The sequence below is a fragment of the Ochotona princeps genome, chromosome 12 (assembly GCF_030435755.1).
Source record: "Ochotona princeps isolate mOchPri1 chromosome 12, mOchPri1.hap1, whole genome shotgun sequence".
NCBI classification, from domain to species: Eukaryota; Metazoa; Chordata; class Mammalia; order Lagomorpha; family Ochotonidae; genus Ochotona; species Ochotona princeps.
In genome coordinates this window covers 64,745,822-64,761,005 of record NC_080843.1, presented here as the reverse complement: position 1 = coordinate 64,761,005, position 15,184 = coordinate 64,745,822, and the positions used below count along the sequence as shown (strand labels likewise).

At 45.1% G+C, this 15,184-nt stretch overlaps 1 protein-coding gene across 10 annotated transcripts in view; it reads left to right on the top strand.

Moving 5' to 3' along the window:
• LOC101536302 (phospholipid-transporting ATPase IB) overlaps positions 1-15,184 on the top strand; it is a 633,219-nt gene that overhangs the window by 93,224 nt on the left and 524,811 nt on the right. The window contains exon 2 of one of the 10 annotated variants that reach the window (XM_058670958.1): positions 3,857-4,045. The exons of 8 other annotated variants lie outside the window; for them this stretch is intronic. Coding sequence is in view for 1 of the 2 variants with exons in the window: in XM_058670957.1 (XP_058526940.1) it covers positions 7,096-7,105 (10 nt within the window). In the remaining variant the exon portion in view is untranslated. Of the gene's footprint in view, positions 1-3,856; positions 4,046-7,084; positions 7,106-15,184 lie in introns of those variants that run through there. One more of the 10 variants, XM_058670957.1, reaches the window with a different exon arrangement.

Below are 15,184 nucleotides of genomic sequence, written 5' to 3'. Positions count from 1 at the left end.
GCCAGCCCCAAGTATTTGTCTTTTTGTGGCTTTTTGTTCACTTAGCATAATGTCATCCAAATCCCAAGAATATCAGAATATCTTGCTGTTTAAAGTCTGGGCATTGTGTCACCATGTGGGTAGACCACAGCTTGCTTCTCATTGATGCATCAATGAGCATCTGAGTCGCTTTCACTCTGGTTGCTGTAAAAAAATTATGCTGTGAATGTGGATATGTGCATTTCTCATTAAGACCTGGCTTGAATTTCTTCTGGGTAGGTACACAGAAGTGGAATTGCTGGATCATATGATTATGAAAGTTTTAATTTTCTTGAGGAATTGCCATGCCCTTTTCTGTATCAACCACACAGTTTCACATTTCCCACAAGGAGTATAGACATTCCAGTTTTCCCACGTTCTTGTCATCCTCGCTACTTTCTATGTTGTTCATGTAACTGTCTTAAGGAGTGGGAAGTGCTAGCTCAGTGTAATGTTGGTTTCAGTTTTCCCGTTAGTCTGTGCTGTTGAGCGTCTTTGTCACATGCTTGTTGGCTGTTTATATATCTTCCTTGTGGTAATGTCTATTCAGGTCTTTTACTCATGTCTCAATTTTTTTTTTTTTTGGCTAACTTTTAGGAATTTTCTTCAGCATCTGTGGAGTTTAACCAAATATCAGATTTATAATTTACAATTTTTTGGCAGTCTGTGAATTGTCTTTTTGTCATGTCACAGTGTCCTTTGATGCACAGATTTTCTAGTTTTCCTTAAGTGTAATTTGTCTGTTGTTGTATTTCTTGTGCGTTTAGTGTTATATACAAGAAATCATTGCCAAATCCAGTGGACTGTTATTTGTTATGTGTTAACCTCATCCTTGCAACAGTGAAGAGATTGATAGTTTACTTCTTTTCCCATTCTGTGTAGTAAATGACACCCACTGAATGAAAATTTAGGATTTCAAGCCATTATAACAAATATTAACCCTAACTTCAGACAGGATTTAGTATTTATTTTCAGGAAAAAGTAGAGGAGAAATTCTGCTATTTTGTTGGGATATATTGAACGGCAAATAAGGGCTTTATTGGATTGCCTCCTTTGAGTTCTTTGTAAGTAACAGAAACTTTGCCTTACAAAGCGAAAAAGAAAGGAGGAGTGTATGCTCAAACTAGGAAACGGTAAAACGGAAGGACGGAGCTGCTGTTCTCAGTGTGGAATGTGCGTGAGGCATCCTTCGTGCAACTGATAGAAACAAACTACATTTCGAGCTTACTGAAAGTGTCTCGCCATCATGATTTAAGCAGCTAAACTTGAGGGGTCAGTGCTGAGATGGTCATGCCTCTACTTTCCCTAACCTCGTTCCTTTCTTGAATACGAAGCTGCCTTGTCTTTCTCTGCAAAATCCTGCAGAATCCGTGTGTTGTGTCGATCGCCCCCTGACATCAAGCACTGTTGGAGGGCTGAGCCCTCTGCTTTGTTCCTTGCTGTTACTCTGATTGTCCAGCCGGTGCATGGCACCCGGCGACCATCGGGACGTCTGAGGGAAGCCAGGGCGTGCTGTCGGACGAACCTCTGTCCCCCATCCCCGGGTCACCATTGTGTTACAGTCAATGTCCTCTGTCACTCGTGTCCAGAATTGTGGTATTCCCGGAGCAGCGTTCTCCCTTCTGAGAATTCCGCTGCTGGTTGCAGTGACTTAATGTTTTTCTGGAAATCTGCTTCTTTTAGTTCTGCCCTGCCTTAGTGCAGGCAGCCCTTGCTGCCATGGCTCGGCACCACAGTGTCTTAACCTCTGCTTGAGCCTCTCAGCACCGCTCCCCTCCCCCGACCAGCTTTATTTTTTCTCCCTCCTTAACCAGCCCGTCTGATCTGAATCTTGTTTTGTTCCTTGAATTCTTCAGCGTCTTTCGGGATGGGATGTGACACTGGGTTCCTGGAGCAGCTTTTGTGGAGCTCCCCGTTTGGATCATCCCGTATCTGAGGGCCAACTTCAAGTCCCAGCCTTCTGCTTCCTTCCGGCTGGCTGCTGATGCTCCGGGAGGGAGCCTGGGATGTCTCAGGTGGCCGACTTCCTGCCACTCCTGCAGGAGACCCTGGTGGCGTCTTCTGGCTTCAGCCTGGCCAAGGCCTGACTGTTACAGACACTTTGGCAGTCAATCCGTGCATACAGCATCTCTCTGTCTTTCCCTTTCTCTGTCACTCTGCCTTTTAAGTAAAAAAAGCATTTTAAAATAAACAGAATTGCTTCATATGATTTTTGTAAAGATATATTTATTTGAAAGCAGAGGTGGGAGCAGAGAGAGAGAGAAAGCGTTCTTTTCTGGGCCGAGCATGATAGCCTAGCAGCTAACATCCTTACCCTGAATGCACTGGGGTCTCATATGGGCGCCGGTTCTAATCCCAGCAGCCCCACTTCTCATCCAGCTCCCTGCTTGTGGCCTGGGAAAGCAGTCAAGGACAGCACAAAGCCTTGGGACCCTGCACCCACGTAGCAGACCCAGAAGTGACTTCTGGCTCCTGGTTTAGGATTTGGCTCAGCTCTAGCGATTGCAGCTGCTTGGGAAGATCTTCCTCTCTGTCTCTCCTTTCTGTATATCTGACTTTCCAATAAAAATAAATCTTAAAAAAAAAAAAAGAGTTATCTTCCGTTGGCTGGCTCATTCCCTAAAGGGCAACAATGGCCAGGTCGGGACCAAGACAAAGCCAGGAGCGCCAGCCTTGTCTCCCACATGTGTGTCTTAGGCCGTCCTCCGCGGCCTTCCTAGGCACATCAACAGGGCTGTGGCCTGGGAGCAGAGCAGCCAGGACTCCAGTGTTGCGATGTGGGATGCCTGCTTTGCATGTGGAAGCGTAACTGACTTTGCCACAAGGTCACCCTTTCCCATGGGTGTTGAGACCCTCCAGGTTTGAGTTTCTGTTCCCTGTTCTCACTTTGTTCAACACGTGATACACATCTTATGTTCTAGGCATGTGAATTTTACAAAATTTTCTAGAATTTTTTTTTAAGTAGGGTTGCATGTTTATTTTTTTCTTTGGAACTTTATTAGGAGAAGCCAACTATGTAACATGAGGATATGTCTAATCCTCAGTTGAAAATTTCAGTTTATCATCTACAAGACTACTTTCTTCACTACAGCAAAATAGGATTATGCCGTGGTATATTAAAAGAATATATTCATCATCTCCTTCAGCGACCTTAGCAGAAGCATCTTAAATGCCCCTAAGCCCACTGATATTATTATGTTCAGGAAGAAACAGAAGGGTCTTCAAAAGTTTGCAGAAAATGCATATTTATGAGAAAACTGCACAGAGATTTCAAATTTTTGCATGAAAATAAATTTTAATTTCATTTTTGATGAGCTTTTTGGGGTACTTTTGTGTACACATGCATTTGCCCGTATATATTTAAGTGATTGTGTAAGGGTGTTCCATATTATATGTGGTTGCTTTTATCCAAGTGTTATTTTACGGCTTTCCCATGCATTTTTCATTCTTTTCTTTTCTAAAGATGTATTTACTTTTATTCAAAAGGCAGAATTTACGAAGGGAGAAGGAGAGATAGAGATTTTCCATCCCGATATACTTCCCACATGGCAGCGATGGCCCCAGCTGAGCTGATCTGAAGCCAGGAGCTTCTTCTGAGTTTCCTACATGGGTGTAGGGTCCCAAGGACTTGGGCCATCCTCCAGTGCGTCCCCAGTTTTTAAGTAGGGAGCCGAGTGGGAAACGGAGTAGCCGGTCACTGCCAACACCCACATGGGATGCTGGCACCGCAGGGCAGAAAATGAGCATTACTGTGCTGGCCCCATATTCTTCGTTCTGAAAATGTGGGCCTCACTGTTGACTTAGTGAATTCTGCTTCCCCCATTTGACCTGTTTGTAGGCCGCCTGCCTCCACGGACCTGGGTGTCTTAGCTGTGGCAACAGTTGACATTCTGTTAGGAATCTTTGTCTCCTTTGCCTCTGCGTTGGAGATGTGTCAAGGGCAGCAGCTGCCTCATTCATCTTTGTCCCAAATGTCCTACACTGTTCCTAGCACAAAGTAGACACTGGTTTCATCGACTGAATTGAGGTATGCTGACCTAAGTATTGATTTAAAGAAAATTTTAGCTGAAATGTACATTGTCTTGTCCCGTATAAACTCCTCTGAGCTTCTGAAATAGAGAGTTAGAACTTAAATTCTGAAAGGGCAGCACAAAAGGTTATACAGGAAGACTCCTTGGTCTCAAAAAGCAAGTAAGATTCTTGCAGAGGTTGGCAGGGTCTGGGGAGGGCATTTGGGTGGAGGAGGAGCCGACGTGGGTGTGTTTGGTAGATTAGTGGAAAGCCGGGGACTGGGTGGGGCTGGACTGTGGGCCACCCGCAGCGGAGACCTCTGCTAGCTGTTCAGTGAGGGGGAGGGTGTGAGACAGGCACCTGTGACTAGCTTGGCTTCTGATTCCCTTCCTAGCTCTGCCTTTGTGCCCTGGAACCAGTTAATCATTCTGTGGAATCCCTGTCCGTGGGATGAAGCAGGTTAAGGACACCATGTGGAATTTCTGGGCGGAGAGAAAGAAAACAGAGAGGAAGATATTAACTGTGGAGTGCAGGGCGTGCTGCACCTGGCAGGGGTGGTCTGTCTGCTCACTGCCGGTCTCTCCACTCTGCTTCCTTATCTTAGTATCCCACCTGCCATTGTCCTTCCATCCCTTCCCCTCCGCCACCCTCCTCCCACACTCTCAGCCAGGCCACAGGTGCTTTTTCCACTTGCATTCTTTGTAACTCTTACAGCACTCGGAACACAGCACAGAAGGTCTAGGTAAGCCTGTCCCTTACGCTTTACCCAAATAACGCCAATACAAATGAAGGCAGATGTGTTTGGAGTATCTGTGCACCTGCTCGGATCCCTGTCGTCTTCCTGCTCTCATGCTCCGGTGAAAGCCTTACTTTTCTCTTTGTATCAGGCATTTGCATATGTTGTACCAATGTGACTGGTTGGAACAGAATCCTTTAGCTCGAAGGGCAAAAGCCCAGAGCGATGCCCAAGATACACAGGGGGCTGTTGTGTGTATTCTGCCATCTTTTTTGTAGAAATCAATCCCTTAGCCAGCCCCAGGTTGTCCTCGAATGAGCCTGCAGAATTGAGTCCCTTCGGATTTTTATGAGGTTTCTCCTTGAATGAAAATATCTTTTTTGTGGGAAGAACCTCAGAAATGCAAAATTTACCCAAAATAAGGCTGTCCAAATGCACATGAACAAAATAGAATTTTGTTAGGCAGAAAAGAATACCAGAATTTCTGTCTTAACTGTCAGGCAGAAATCTTAGCAACTCTTGCAAGATAACATATTTCCTTACACCCAGTTCTAAAGAACGCTGAACATAGTATGTTCCTAAGTAACTGCATCACATACTAACTTGCAGTAAATTTTCAAATGAAGCAAATAAACTAGAGTTTCAACCTTTGTTTTCAAGGGCATCTCTCCTTGTTAACATGCAGAGATACTGGTTTTTTTTTTTATAAATAGCCGCTTGTTTTTTAGGTTAACCTGGCATTTGTTTACTATGCTCCTCCACCCTAATTGGTTTTTTTTTTTTTTAAGACTTATTTATTCTTATTGGGAAGGCAGATATACAGAGAGGAGAGACAAAGATTTTCCGTCCATTGATTGACTCCCCAAGTGACCTCCGAAGCCAGGAGCCAGGAACTTCCTGGACGGGAAGTGGAGCCTCCGGGATTAGAACAAGCACCCATATGGGATCCCGGCCTGTGCAAGGCGAGGACTTTAACCACTACACTATTGTGCCGGGCCCCACCCTAACTGTTAATTAAGACTACTTTAAGATCATATCTTAAAGGGATGTTTAAAGATGAGGGCTTTTTGAAGAATTTTGACCAATAGATTAAAGTGAATTCTGTGAACTACTAAAGCAATAAAACTACTGAAGTCAATAAAGAAAAACTGGGGAAGACAAGACTGAAGAATGCACACCTGCTTTCCTCTTAATTTGAGAGCCCTGACATGCGAGTGGGGCTGGGGAGATAGGTGCAAGCTCATTCACGGGGTCGCCCCCACAGGCCTGCCCTGGCCAGAGGGATCAGGCTGAAGCCCCCAGCTGTTGGCTCCATCCAGGTCAGCCTTGAGCCGTTGTCTCTGCCGTCCATGGTCCATGTGGGCAGGAAGCTGAATTCGGAGCAGCACCGGGGTCTGAACCCAGGCATTTCAAGCCGGGAGGCAGGCACCTCAGCTAGTGTCTTAACTGCTATGCCGCACGTCTGCTCCAGAAATTCTGCTTCTCCTGATCCTGCATTTTGACTGTGGTCTGCGTGGTAATTTTTTCCTATTTTCGTATTCAGCCTGTCTGTATTTTATATGTAAAGTGGGTCTCTTGTGGACCGCAAAGGATCGGATTCTTTAAAATTTGAATTTAGCAGTCTCCTAGGCTTTACACATGTGAACTTACAGGGCTGACCTGGTGGGTTAGCAGGCTCATCCTCCTTTGGTGGTACCGGCATTTCAAATGGGTGCCATTTGTGTGCCCGCTGTTCTAATCTGTCCAGCTCCCTGCTTACAGTCTGAGATAACAGTGGAGGATTGCCCAAACCCTTGGGCCCCTGTATCCACACGGGAGACTCAGAAGAAGCTCCTGTCTTCAGACTGGCCAGGCTCTCATCATCGAGACCATTTGGGGGGTAAACCAGCAGATAGAAGATTTCTCTGTCTCTATCGCTATCACTCTTGACTTTCAGTAAAATAAATAAATCTTTAATTTTTTTAAATTAACAAATGTATTTGTATCTGTGAAAGAAAGGGGGACAGAGAGAGCTTCCATTTGAGGATTCCTACCCCAAATGGCCACAACAGCTTCCACCACAGCTATCTCCCTCTCGGCTTTTTTTTTTTTTTTTTTTTTTACTTGGCTTTTTTTTTTTCTTTTGTTTACTTAGCCCTGGTTGGACTTTGGTCCTGAAACTGTTGATATAAGAAGGCGAGCCTGGCCCTCACCTTGCTTGCTTCCTGTCTCACATGGATTGCTTTCTTACTCTTCCTATTGTTGGAGATCACAAAGTAGTTGTTTTCTGCTTTTATTTTCAAACATTTAAAATCAGATCTATTTGTTCATGTGAAAGCAGAACAGCCCGGATGGTGAGAGGTGAGTTGAGGTGCTCATTCCCTAAATGACCCCAGCACTTGTTCCCAGCCAGGCCAAGTCAGGCACCAGGGTTTCCACCCTGGGGTAGCAGGGGCTTGCGTCCCTGGGCTGTCTTCCACTGTCCTCCCTCCTGCATTAGTAGCTAGCATTCTGGGATGTTAGTGTTGTAAGCTGTGGCTTGAATTGCCGTGCCTCAACACAGACACATATTCTGTGTCTCATAATGGAAGGTCGAGCTTGGAGCTCTGTATGTCCTCCTGGCCAGGAAGAGAAATCTCAACAAGCGTGTTTTAAATGTTGCCAATTTGTGAGTTCAGATAATCTCATTTTCATTTATATTTCTTTGGTTATAAACATATACTTTTTAAAAAAGACTTATTCTGTCTTAATTGGAAAGACGGATTTACAGAGAGGAGGAGAGACAAAAAGATCTTCCATCTGCTGGTTCACTACCCAAATGGCCGCAGTGGTTGAAACTGAGCTGATCCGAAGCCAGGAGCCAGGAGCCAGGAATCTCTTCCAGGTGTCCCATGTGGGTGCAGGGTCCCAAGGCTTTGGGCCGTCCTTGACTGCTTTGCCAGGTCATAAACAGGGAGCTGGATGGGAAATGGGGCAGCCGGGACACAAATCAACACCTGTAAGGGATTCTGGCACTTACAAGGGGGAGGATTAGCCGACTGAGCCACCAATACCAGACCCTATCTACGGTTTTTATCTTCTGAAGTAGCCTAAAGTTTCTAGGATTATCATGGCACAGTTTGAGTGGATGTCATCTAACTTCTATTGTTTTCTACAGTAAAAGCAAGGCCACTAAAAATACAGATTTCATCCCCAATTCCATGGTAAAAATCTCAGTTCAGAGTTTAAAGGGGACAAAGGTATACTTTTTTTCTGTAAGCAACTATATCTTCATGAAGTTAAATAAGTTCGCACATTTTAACTTTGCAAGCGTTAGTTCCTAATCTCACTCAGATGTTAGACAAGGGAGAGACAGGGAATGGGAAGGCGGGCAACCGTTTCCAGTTCACCTCTGCGTCTCCACCTTTGAGAGCTAACCACTCAGGAGGAGATGTGATAGTATGTGCTCTTGAAATGCCATAAAGAATCATGTCCATTCTTTCTCCCGTAATCATTCCTTTCTATTTAGGCGCTTTTCCTTCCTTGAACACTTAGAACTGTTTTTATGTCCCATGTGGCCATGATGTTTTAGTGTGTCATAGGCCACGTTTGTATGCTTGAGAGGGATGTGATACCCTGTTTCAGTTGCAGTAAGTATGTAGTCATAATTTATTGCTCTGGAGGCTTTGAGAGACACAGACGTTCCATTATTTTCCACTGGGTATTGTTTAAAAAATGTCATGGTTCCAGGAATATCTCAGTTATTTTTAGAAAAGATTTATTACTTAGCTTGGTCAATAGATAGCAAATTAAATATGGAAGGTTGATGCTTAAAAATGCAATTTTGATAAACATTTAGCTGATTAATGTAATAGGAAACTTTTGAATTAAAAATAAATTAGGAGGGCAAACTAGGATGGCAGCTGAGTAAGAGGCTCCGAGTGGCCGTCTCCCAGTGATCCCAGTCTGAACAGCCGGCTTCACAAGCGCTTAAGCTGCAATGCATGTTTTTACTGTCATACCAAGCAATGGCACATTGAAGAAGGCAGGAGTGGAGGAGCTGCCTACTTCACCCCGTCCCTGGGTACAGACTGCTTGGTTTGGAGAGAGATGCTATACCTCTTATTTGGAGGAAAGGAAACAAGTCAAGTCCAGACCTTGGAAATCCAGTATCAGGACCATGACTATAAAACCCACTACTGGACAGGGCTGCATCTTCCCTGTCCCCAGTCCACTACTTGGAGACTGAACCTTTGGATCCTCCTTAACCAAGCAGCCAAGGCACCACCTCCACCATCCTCCCATCCTCTGGCAGACAGCAGAGAGAGACTGCAGCACCAAGGAGAGGGGTAGTGATTTAGGTATGGGACTTTGCCTTGGAGCTCACAGCTCACAGCCAGACCTGCTGGCACGGTATTGTGCCAAGTCAAGCTCAGTGCCTCTCTGCTCAGAGACAGCCCTGGATGTCTTGCAACATTCGGTGGAGACTTGTGTCCCTTTACTGTTTCTTCCCAAAGTTGGGGTATCTGACAAGGAGGAAGCTTCAGCCATTGGGGAATAGGGCACCATCCAAACTGAGCATGAAACTGTATCTTAGAACTCGGTGCTGGGCTGTTAAAACCTGGTGCCGGGCAGACTGTAGTGGTTCTTGTCAGCAGGCTAGTGACTGCAGGCAAGAGGCAGTGGATTCGCTCGTATGCCAGCTGAAGACCCATGGCCCCAGCCAGTTAGGTTCATACCCTGTCCAGTGTCCCCTATGGCTGGTTGTAAGGGCTTCAAGCCATGAGTTCATGTAACCAACAGGCAGCCCATAGCAGCACGGGCCTTGGCCCTGATCAACAGGCTAAGAACACAAGGTGTGGTATGGTTTTGTGGCCTTGGTGGCCACAGTGCTTCCCATCCTGTTCCTTAGCACAGCAGAGGCCTAAGTGCCATCTGGGACAGGAACCTGGGCTTGGTCTCTGCACACTGAGGCTTGGAGCCAGCAGAATTCCATGGTGCCTGGCCGTGGGCTAGTAACCATAGACAAGACATCTTGGCCCCCGTTGGTCTCACAAAGAGACTATGAGGGCTAGCTACCTCCCTTTGGATACTTGCACAGTTTTGTCTGAACAAGGCTACTGCAGGTTTGGGGCAAACCTGGGGTAGGGTTGCCCTCTAGTGGTAAAGCAGCAGCAGCACACCAACAGCCAACCTTCAGCAGACCCTGATCTGGGGTGCTACCTAGTGCTCAGGTAACGAAAGTGTCCAGGCAGAGACAAAGTAGGCTGACTCTTAGAATCTCTGCAAGTCAGGGAAAAACAACTGGATCAGGAAGACCAGAAAAACCTCCCCTTCCTTCAGGGTGCAGATGATGTTGTGTGCGACAGCATTAGGCTTTCAATAGCTATTTTAAGGAAACCCAGTAAGTTTCAGGAAAACACAGAAAACTAATTCAGTATTGAATCATTTAACAGACAAATGGAAGTAATTCTGAAAAAAAAATGGGGTGGGGGTTGCCTTCCATATGGGTGCTGGTTTGTGTCCCAGCTCTTCCAGTTCTTATCTAGCTTCCCGCCTGTAGCCTGGGAGAGCAGTGGAGAAAGGCTCGGGTCCTTGGGCCCCTGCACCCGCATGGGAGACGTGGAAGAAGCTCCTGGCTCCTGACTTTTTGAATTAGCTCTGGCTCTGGCCATTGCAGCCATTTGGGGAGTGAACCAGTTGGTGGAGGATTTCTCTGTCTCTCCTTTTTTTTTTGTGAATCTGCCTGTCAAGTAAAAATGAATAAATCTTTTTTTTAAAAGAAAGCAAATAGAAGTTGGCATTTAGCCTAGCTTTTAAGACACCCACATTCTGTTTCTCAGTGCCAGAGTTTGATAACCAGAACTGGCTCCTGAATCCTGATTCCTGCCAATGTAGACTCCTGGCTTAAGTGATTGAGTCCCTCCCACACACCCTGGAGACCTGGAATGAGTTCCCGGCTCCCCCAGGCAGGGGTTGTTGCAGGCATTTGGGAAGAGAAGCAGCAGATGAGCATGTGTTCCTTTATTGTCTGTTTCTCAAAGGAAAAAAAGCAAAAATCCTTGAGCTGAAAAGCACAGTAAGTGAAATTAAAAATGCCATAGAAAGCATCAGCAGCAGTGTATGTCAGAAGAATTAGTGAGCTTTGGAGATAGGTTTTCTGAAAATACAGTCAGAAGAGAAAAAAAAAAAAAAAGGAAACAAGAAGAGAAAAGAGTACAGCTTAGGTAGCCTTAGGACAGTGCTTAAAAATATCTGAATAACAAGCACTCTAGTGGAATTGGAGCATTCCAACACAATAGAAAGCACATTCAAAGAGACAATAGTAGAAGATGCAACTGTTCAGATACAGAAAGGTTAGAAGTCAAGTCCATCAGATCTGCCTCAAGACATAATGAAGTCTTCAAGGTTAAAGATAAAGGGAAGATTCTCAAAGCTCCAAGAGAACAGAGGAAAATAACATAAAACAATGTCCCATTTGTTCTGATTGATGATTTCCTTACAGAAATTGTAGGTCAGAAGAGAGCTGGTTGACTTCCACGGGAGTGAAGGAAAATAATCAACAGCCAGGACTCCTGTTTTCAGAAGGCTGTCCTTTGGCTGTGAAACAGAGACAGACATTCCCAGATGATCAGGAGCTGACAGGATTGATCACTGCCGCACCTGTCCCATGGAAGATGCGCTAATAAGTTAACAGAAAATATCCAAAGGCACAAGACTCACTAAGCAGCCTAGGAATAGACCTATGAATTCACAGTAAACTGTCCTTCGGCAGAGGTGCTGAGAAGACGGTGTCAGCCCTTTCAATCAGTAGTGCTGAGAAAGTTGGACTCACACATGCAGGCAGTAGAGCTAGACCCCTAATCAGATATTTAAAGATAGGTAAGTCATGGACTGTGAAGCTATTAGAATAAAATATAGGATAGAGATGAACAAGGCTGTTGTGGATCACACCCCAAAAACATGGGCAACAAAAACAAGAACAAACATGTATGTTTTTGTCAAACTAAAAAGCTTCTGCACCATTAAAGGGGGGAAAACCCAACATAGAGCATAGCAAAGGAAACAGTGGAAGAGAGAGACAATATACAGGACCAGGAAAAGTAAATATTTGCAAACTATCCATCTGGCAAGAGGCCAGCAACCAGAGCAGATAACACAAGAGCAAGCATTTTTCTCAGGGAGACAAAGAATACACAGAGAAGTACTCTACATTACTAATCCAAGCCACAAGGATGTGACTTCACCTGGACTGGCTGTTATCAGGAAGACAAACGGGCTGGTGGCTGGCCTAGAGGTTCAGACGCTGGCTTGATCCTACATGAATGATCCTGAATGCCGTATAAGGGTGCCTAAATGGAAGTCCATGCCCTCCTTATGATTCTGGGTTCTGCTAATGCGCTTGCTTGGAGGCAGCAGGTGCTGGTAGTTCAAGTAGGGCCCTTGCCACCCAAGTGGGAGACCTGCATTGAGATCCCAGCTCTCCTCTTCAGCCCCTGCTTAGGAGCTCTTATGGATATTTTGGAGTAAACCAGTAGATGGGAGTGTGTGTGTGTGTGTGTGTGTGTTGTGTATCTCTGCTTCTTAGAATCAATGAAAAAGTATGTGTAGTGTTGGTGAGGATGTGGAGAGAAGGGAATCCTTGTTTGTGCACTGCTGATAGAAATGTAAATTAATACAGTTATTGTAGGACACAGGATGGTGATTCCTCAAAAAGCTAAAAATTGAGCTGTTGTATGATCCAGCAATCTCATTACTGGGTATTTAATATCCAGAGAAAATAGAATCGGTCAGTTGAAGAGACGCCTGCACTCCTGTGTGTATTACAACACTATTCCAATAGCCGAGACAGGGAGTAGCCCAAGTGTCCATCAGCTGATAAGTAGATAAAGAATATTGTGGGGGGGTGTGGCATAATCAAGATGTTGCTTGAGATGAGGATGTCACTTGAGATGAGGATGTCTTCATCTCAAGCGGGGGTGTGTAGATTTGAGTCCATGCTCTGCCTGCAATTCCAGCTTCTTACTAATGTTCTCCATTGCAGGGAAGTAGTTGGGTTCCTTCTCCCCTCCGTGGGGTCTAGAATTAAGTTCTCATCCCTCATGATTTCCACTTGGCTCAGTTCTAGCTATTGCAGGCATGCGAAGAATGAACCAGAGCATGGGAGATTTCTCTCTGTCTCTTTCTCTCTCTAACCCTCTCATATAAATAAAAAGAATTCATTTAAGATGAAGAATATATGCATATGTACATGTGTATAGTTTTTCCCATAAAAAGGATGAATTTCATTTATGACAATGTGGTGGTCTTTGTGTTAAGTAAAATAAGCTAGACAAACACACTGCGTTACCTCTTGTGCACATAATGTAAACAGTCTCACAGGAGTTGAGAATACAGTATGATACTAGAGGATGGGGAGAAAGGCGAGAAAGGAAGGGAAATTTTTGTTTAGCACTTATTAAGTTATGGAAGAAGTTCTGGCGTTTATTGCACAGTAGTAAGGTGATGTAGGTGTCAGTAGTGGAGCGTGTACGTGTGTGTGTGTGTCTCTGAGTGTGTGCTCGTGCACACTCGTGCATGCTATAAGAGAGGATTATGAATTTTTTCACTAAAAAGACTCCAGAATGTTTGAGGATATAGTTATGTTCACCCCCAGCTGCTCAGTGCGTGAAGTATACATTGTCATATCATCTCTGAATGAATGCAATTGCCTTGCATCACATCCAAATAAAAATAAAAATAAAGAAAGCATCTTAGGCAAAGCATCAGAACCCCTGGGAAAGCAGTATATATACTCTTTTCTTTCTTGTTCTTTAAAACAGGATTTATTTATCTGAAAGGCAGAGTTACATAGACAGACGGGGCTTACCTCCCACATCGCTGTCATGGCCAGGGCCAGTCCAAAGCCAGGAGCTTGGAATGCCATTCGGATCTCCCACATGGGTGCCAGGCGTTTGGCTCTCCCACATGGGTGCCAGGCACCCGAGTGCTTGGACCATCCTCTGCTGCTTTCCCAGGCAGGGAGCGGGAGCAGAAGTGGAGCAGCACCCATCTGGGATGCCAGCGTCACAGGCTTAACCCACTGTGACACACCCACTGTGACACAACACTAGCCTCATGTGTGAGCTCCATGGCATGGAACTTTGGGGGGCAGTGATTGCGGGTACAGGCTGTGATCAATATAAAAACAGTTATTGAGGGGTGAGCGTTGGAATACATGAGTTAAGCACTACCTGGAATGGGTCCAATTTTTATTGACCTTTATTCCTTTATTTTGATATTTTAAAGTGGGTGATTTTCATGTGTACAATAGAATAAGAATTGGATTATTTCATTCATAGAATCTGTGTTTCTTTTTCTAAAATTAAAAAATACTAAAGAGGCAGGTACATATTCTTTATGTTATCTCCAATCAGTCACCTAGAGGCAGAACTCTCGCCTACTGGTTCATCTTTCAAATGCCTGCAGCCCTGAGATCCAGCCTGGGCTGAAGCTAGGAGCCGGGAGCCCAGCTCAGGACTGGCTGACGGGACTAGCTCCTTGTCAGCACCCTGTCAGTCATGCGCTCTGAGCCCTTGGCTCTGGCCGAGGAGGGAACCCACGTTCTCGGATATGAGAGGTGTGCATCTCACCGAACATCCTTACAGAGGGGCTATGTGCTTGCTCTGGAATCTGTGTTTCTGGTAGGAGTCTCGCTCTTCGAGAGCTTGGCTGCTGGTTTACCTTGCTGTGTCCTGGGCTGCATTCTAGAATGTGTCCCTCTGGGATAAATGGCATGTTCCGTGTATGTCTGCTGCTGCATCCTTCGCAGCGTGGCTGGCTCATTTCGAGCGTTGTGTGTGTTTTACTTGCTATTCCATGGCTGCCTCTCTCATTGGCCTATGACGTAGCAGTTGATCGAGCACCTTTGTCATTATTGAAATAAACCGACTACTCTTCTTTGACGACTGTAAAAGTGAATTTTGTAGAAGGAGGTGTTCAACCAAGATCTTCTCTTATGTATTTTTAATGTTTATTTTGTTTATTTTTACTTGAGAGAGAGAGAGAGTTTGGACACACACAGAGAGGTTTCTCTCTGCTGTGCATTCTCCAAGTGCCTGTAAGAGCTAGGACCAGGCCAGATCCAAGTCAGGAGCCTGGGGCTATCCCAGGTGTCCATAGGGCTGCAAGCACTCAAGCCTTTGAGCATCATCTGCTGCCTTCTGAGACAAATCAGCAAGAATCCGGATGGGAGCAGAGCAGCCAGGACTCCAATAGCCACTCAGATATGGAATGTGGGCCAAAACCCCAAACAGCTACATAACCACGGATCCAAATGCCTGTCCAACCCAGATTGTACATTTCATTTAATTTCATATTAATTTATACAAAGGTGGATTTTCAATTAAGGAAGTTTATTGGGAGCAACACCTCTGAGAAATGAAGATAGGGAGGGAGGGATTGGGCAAGAAAGCTTTCTCT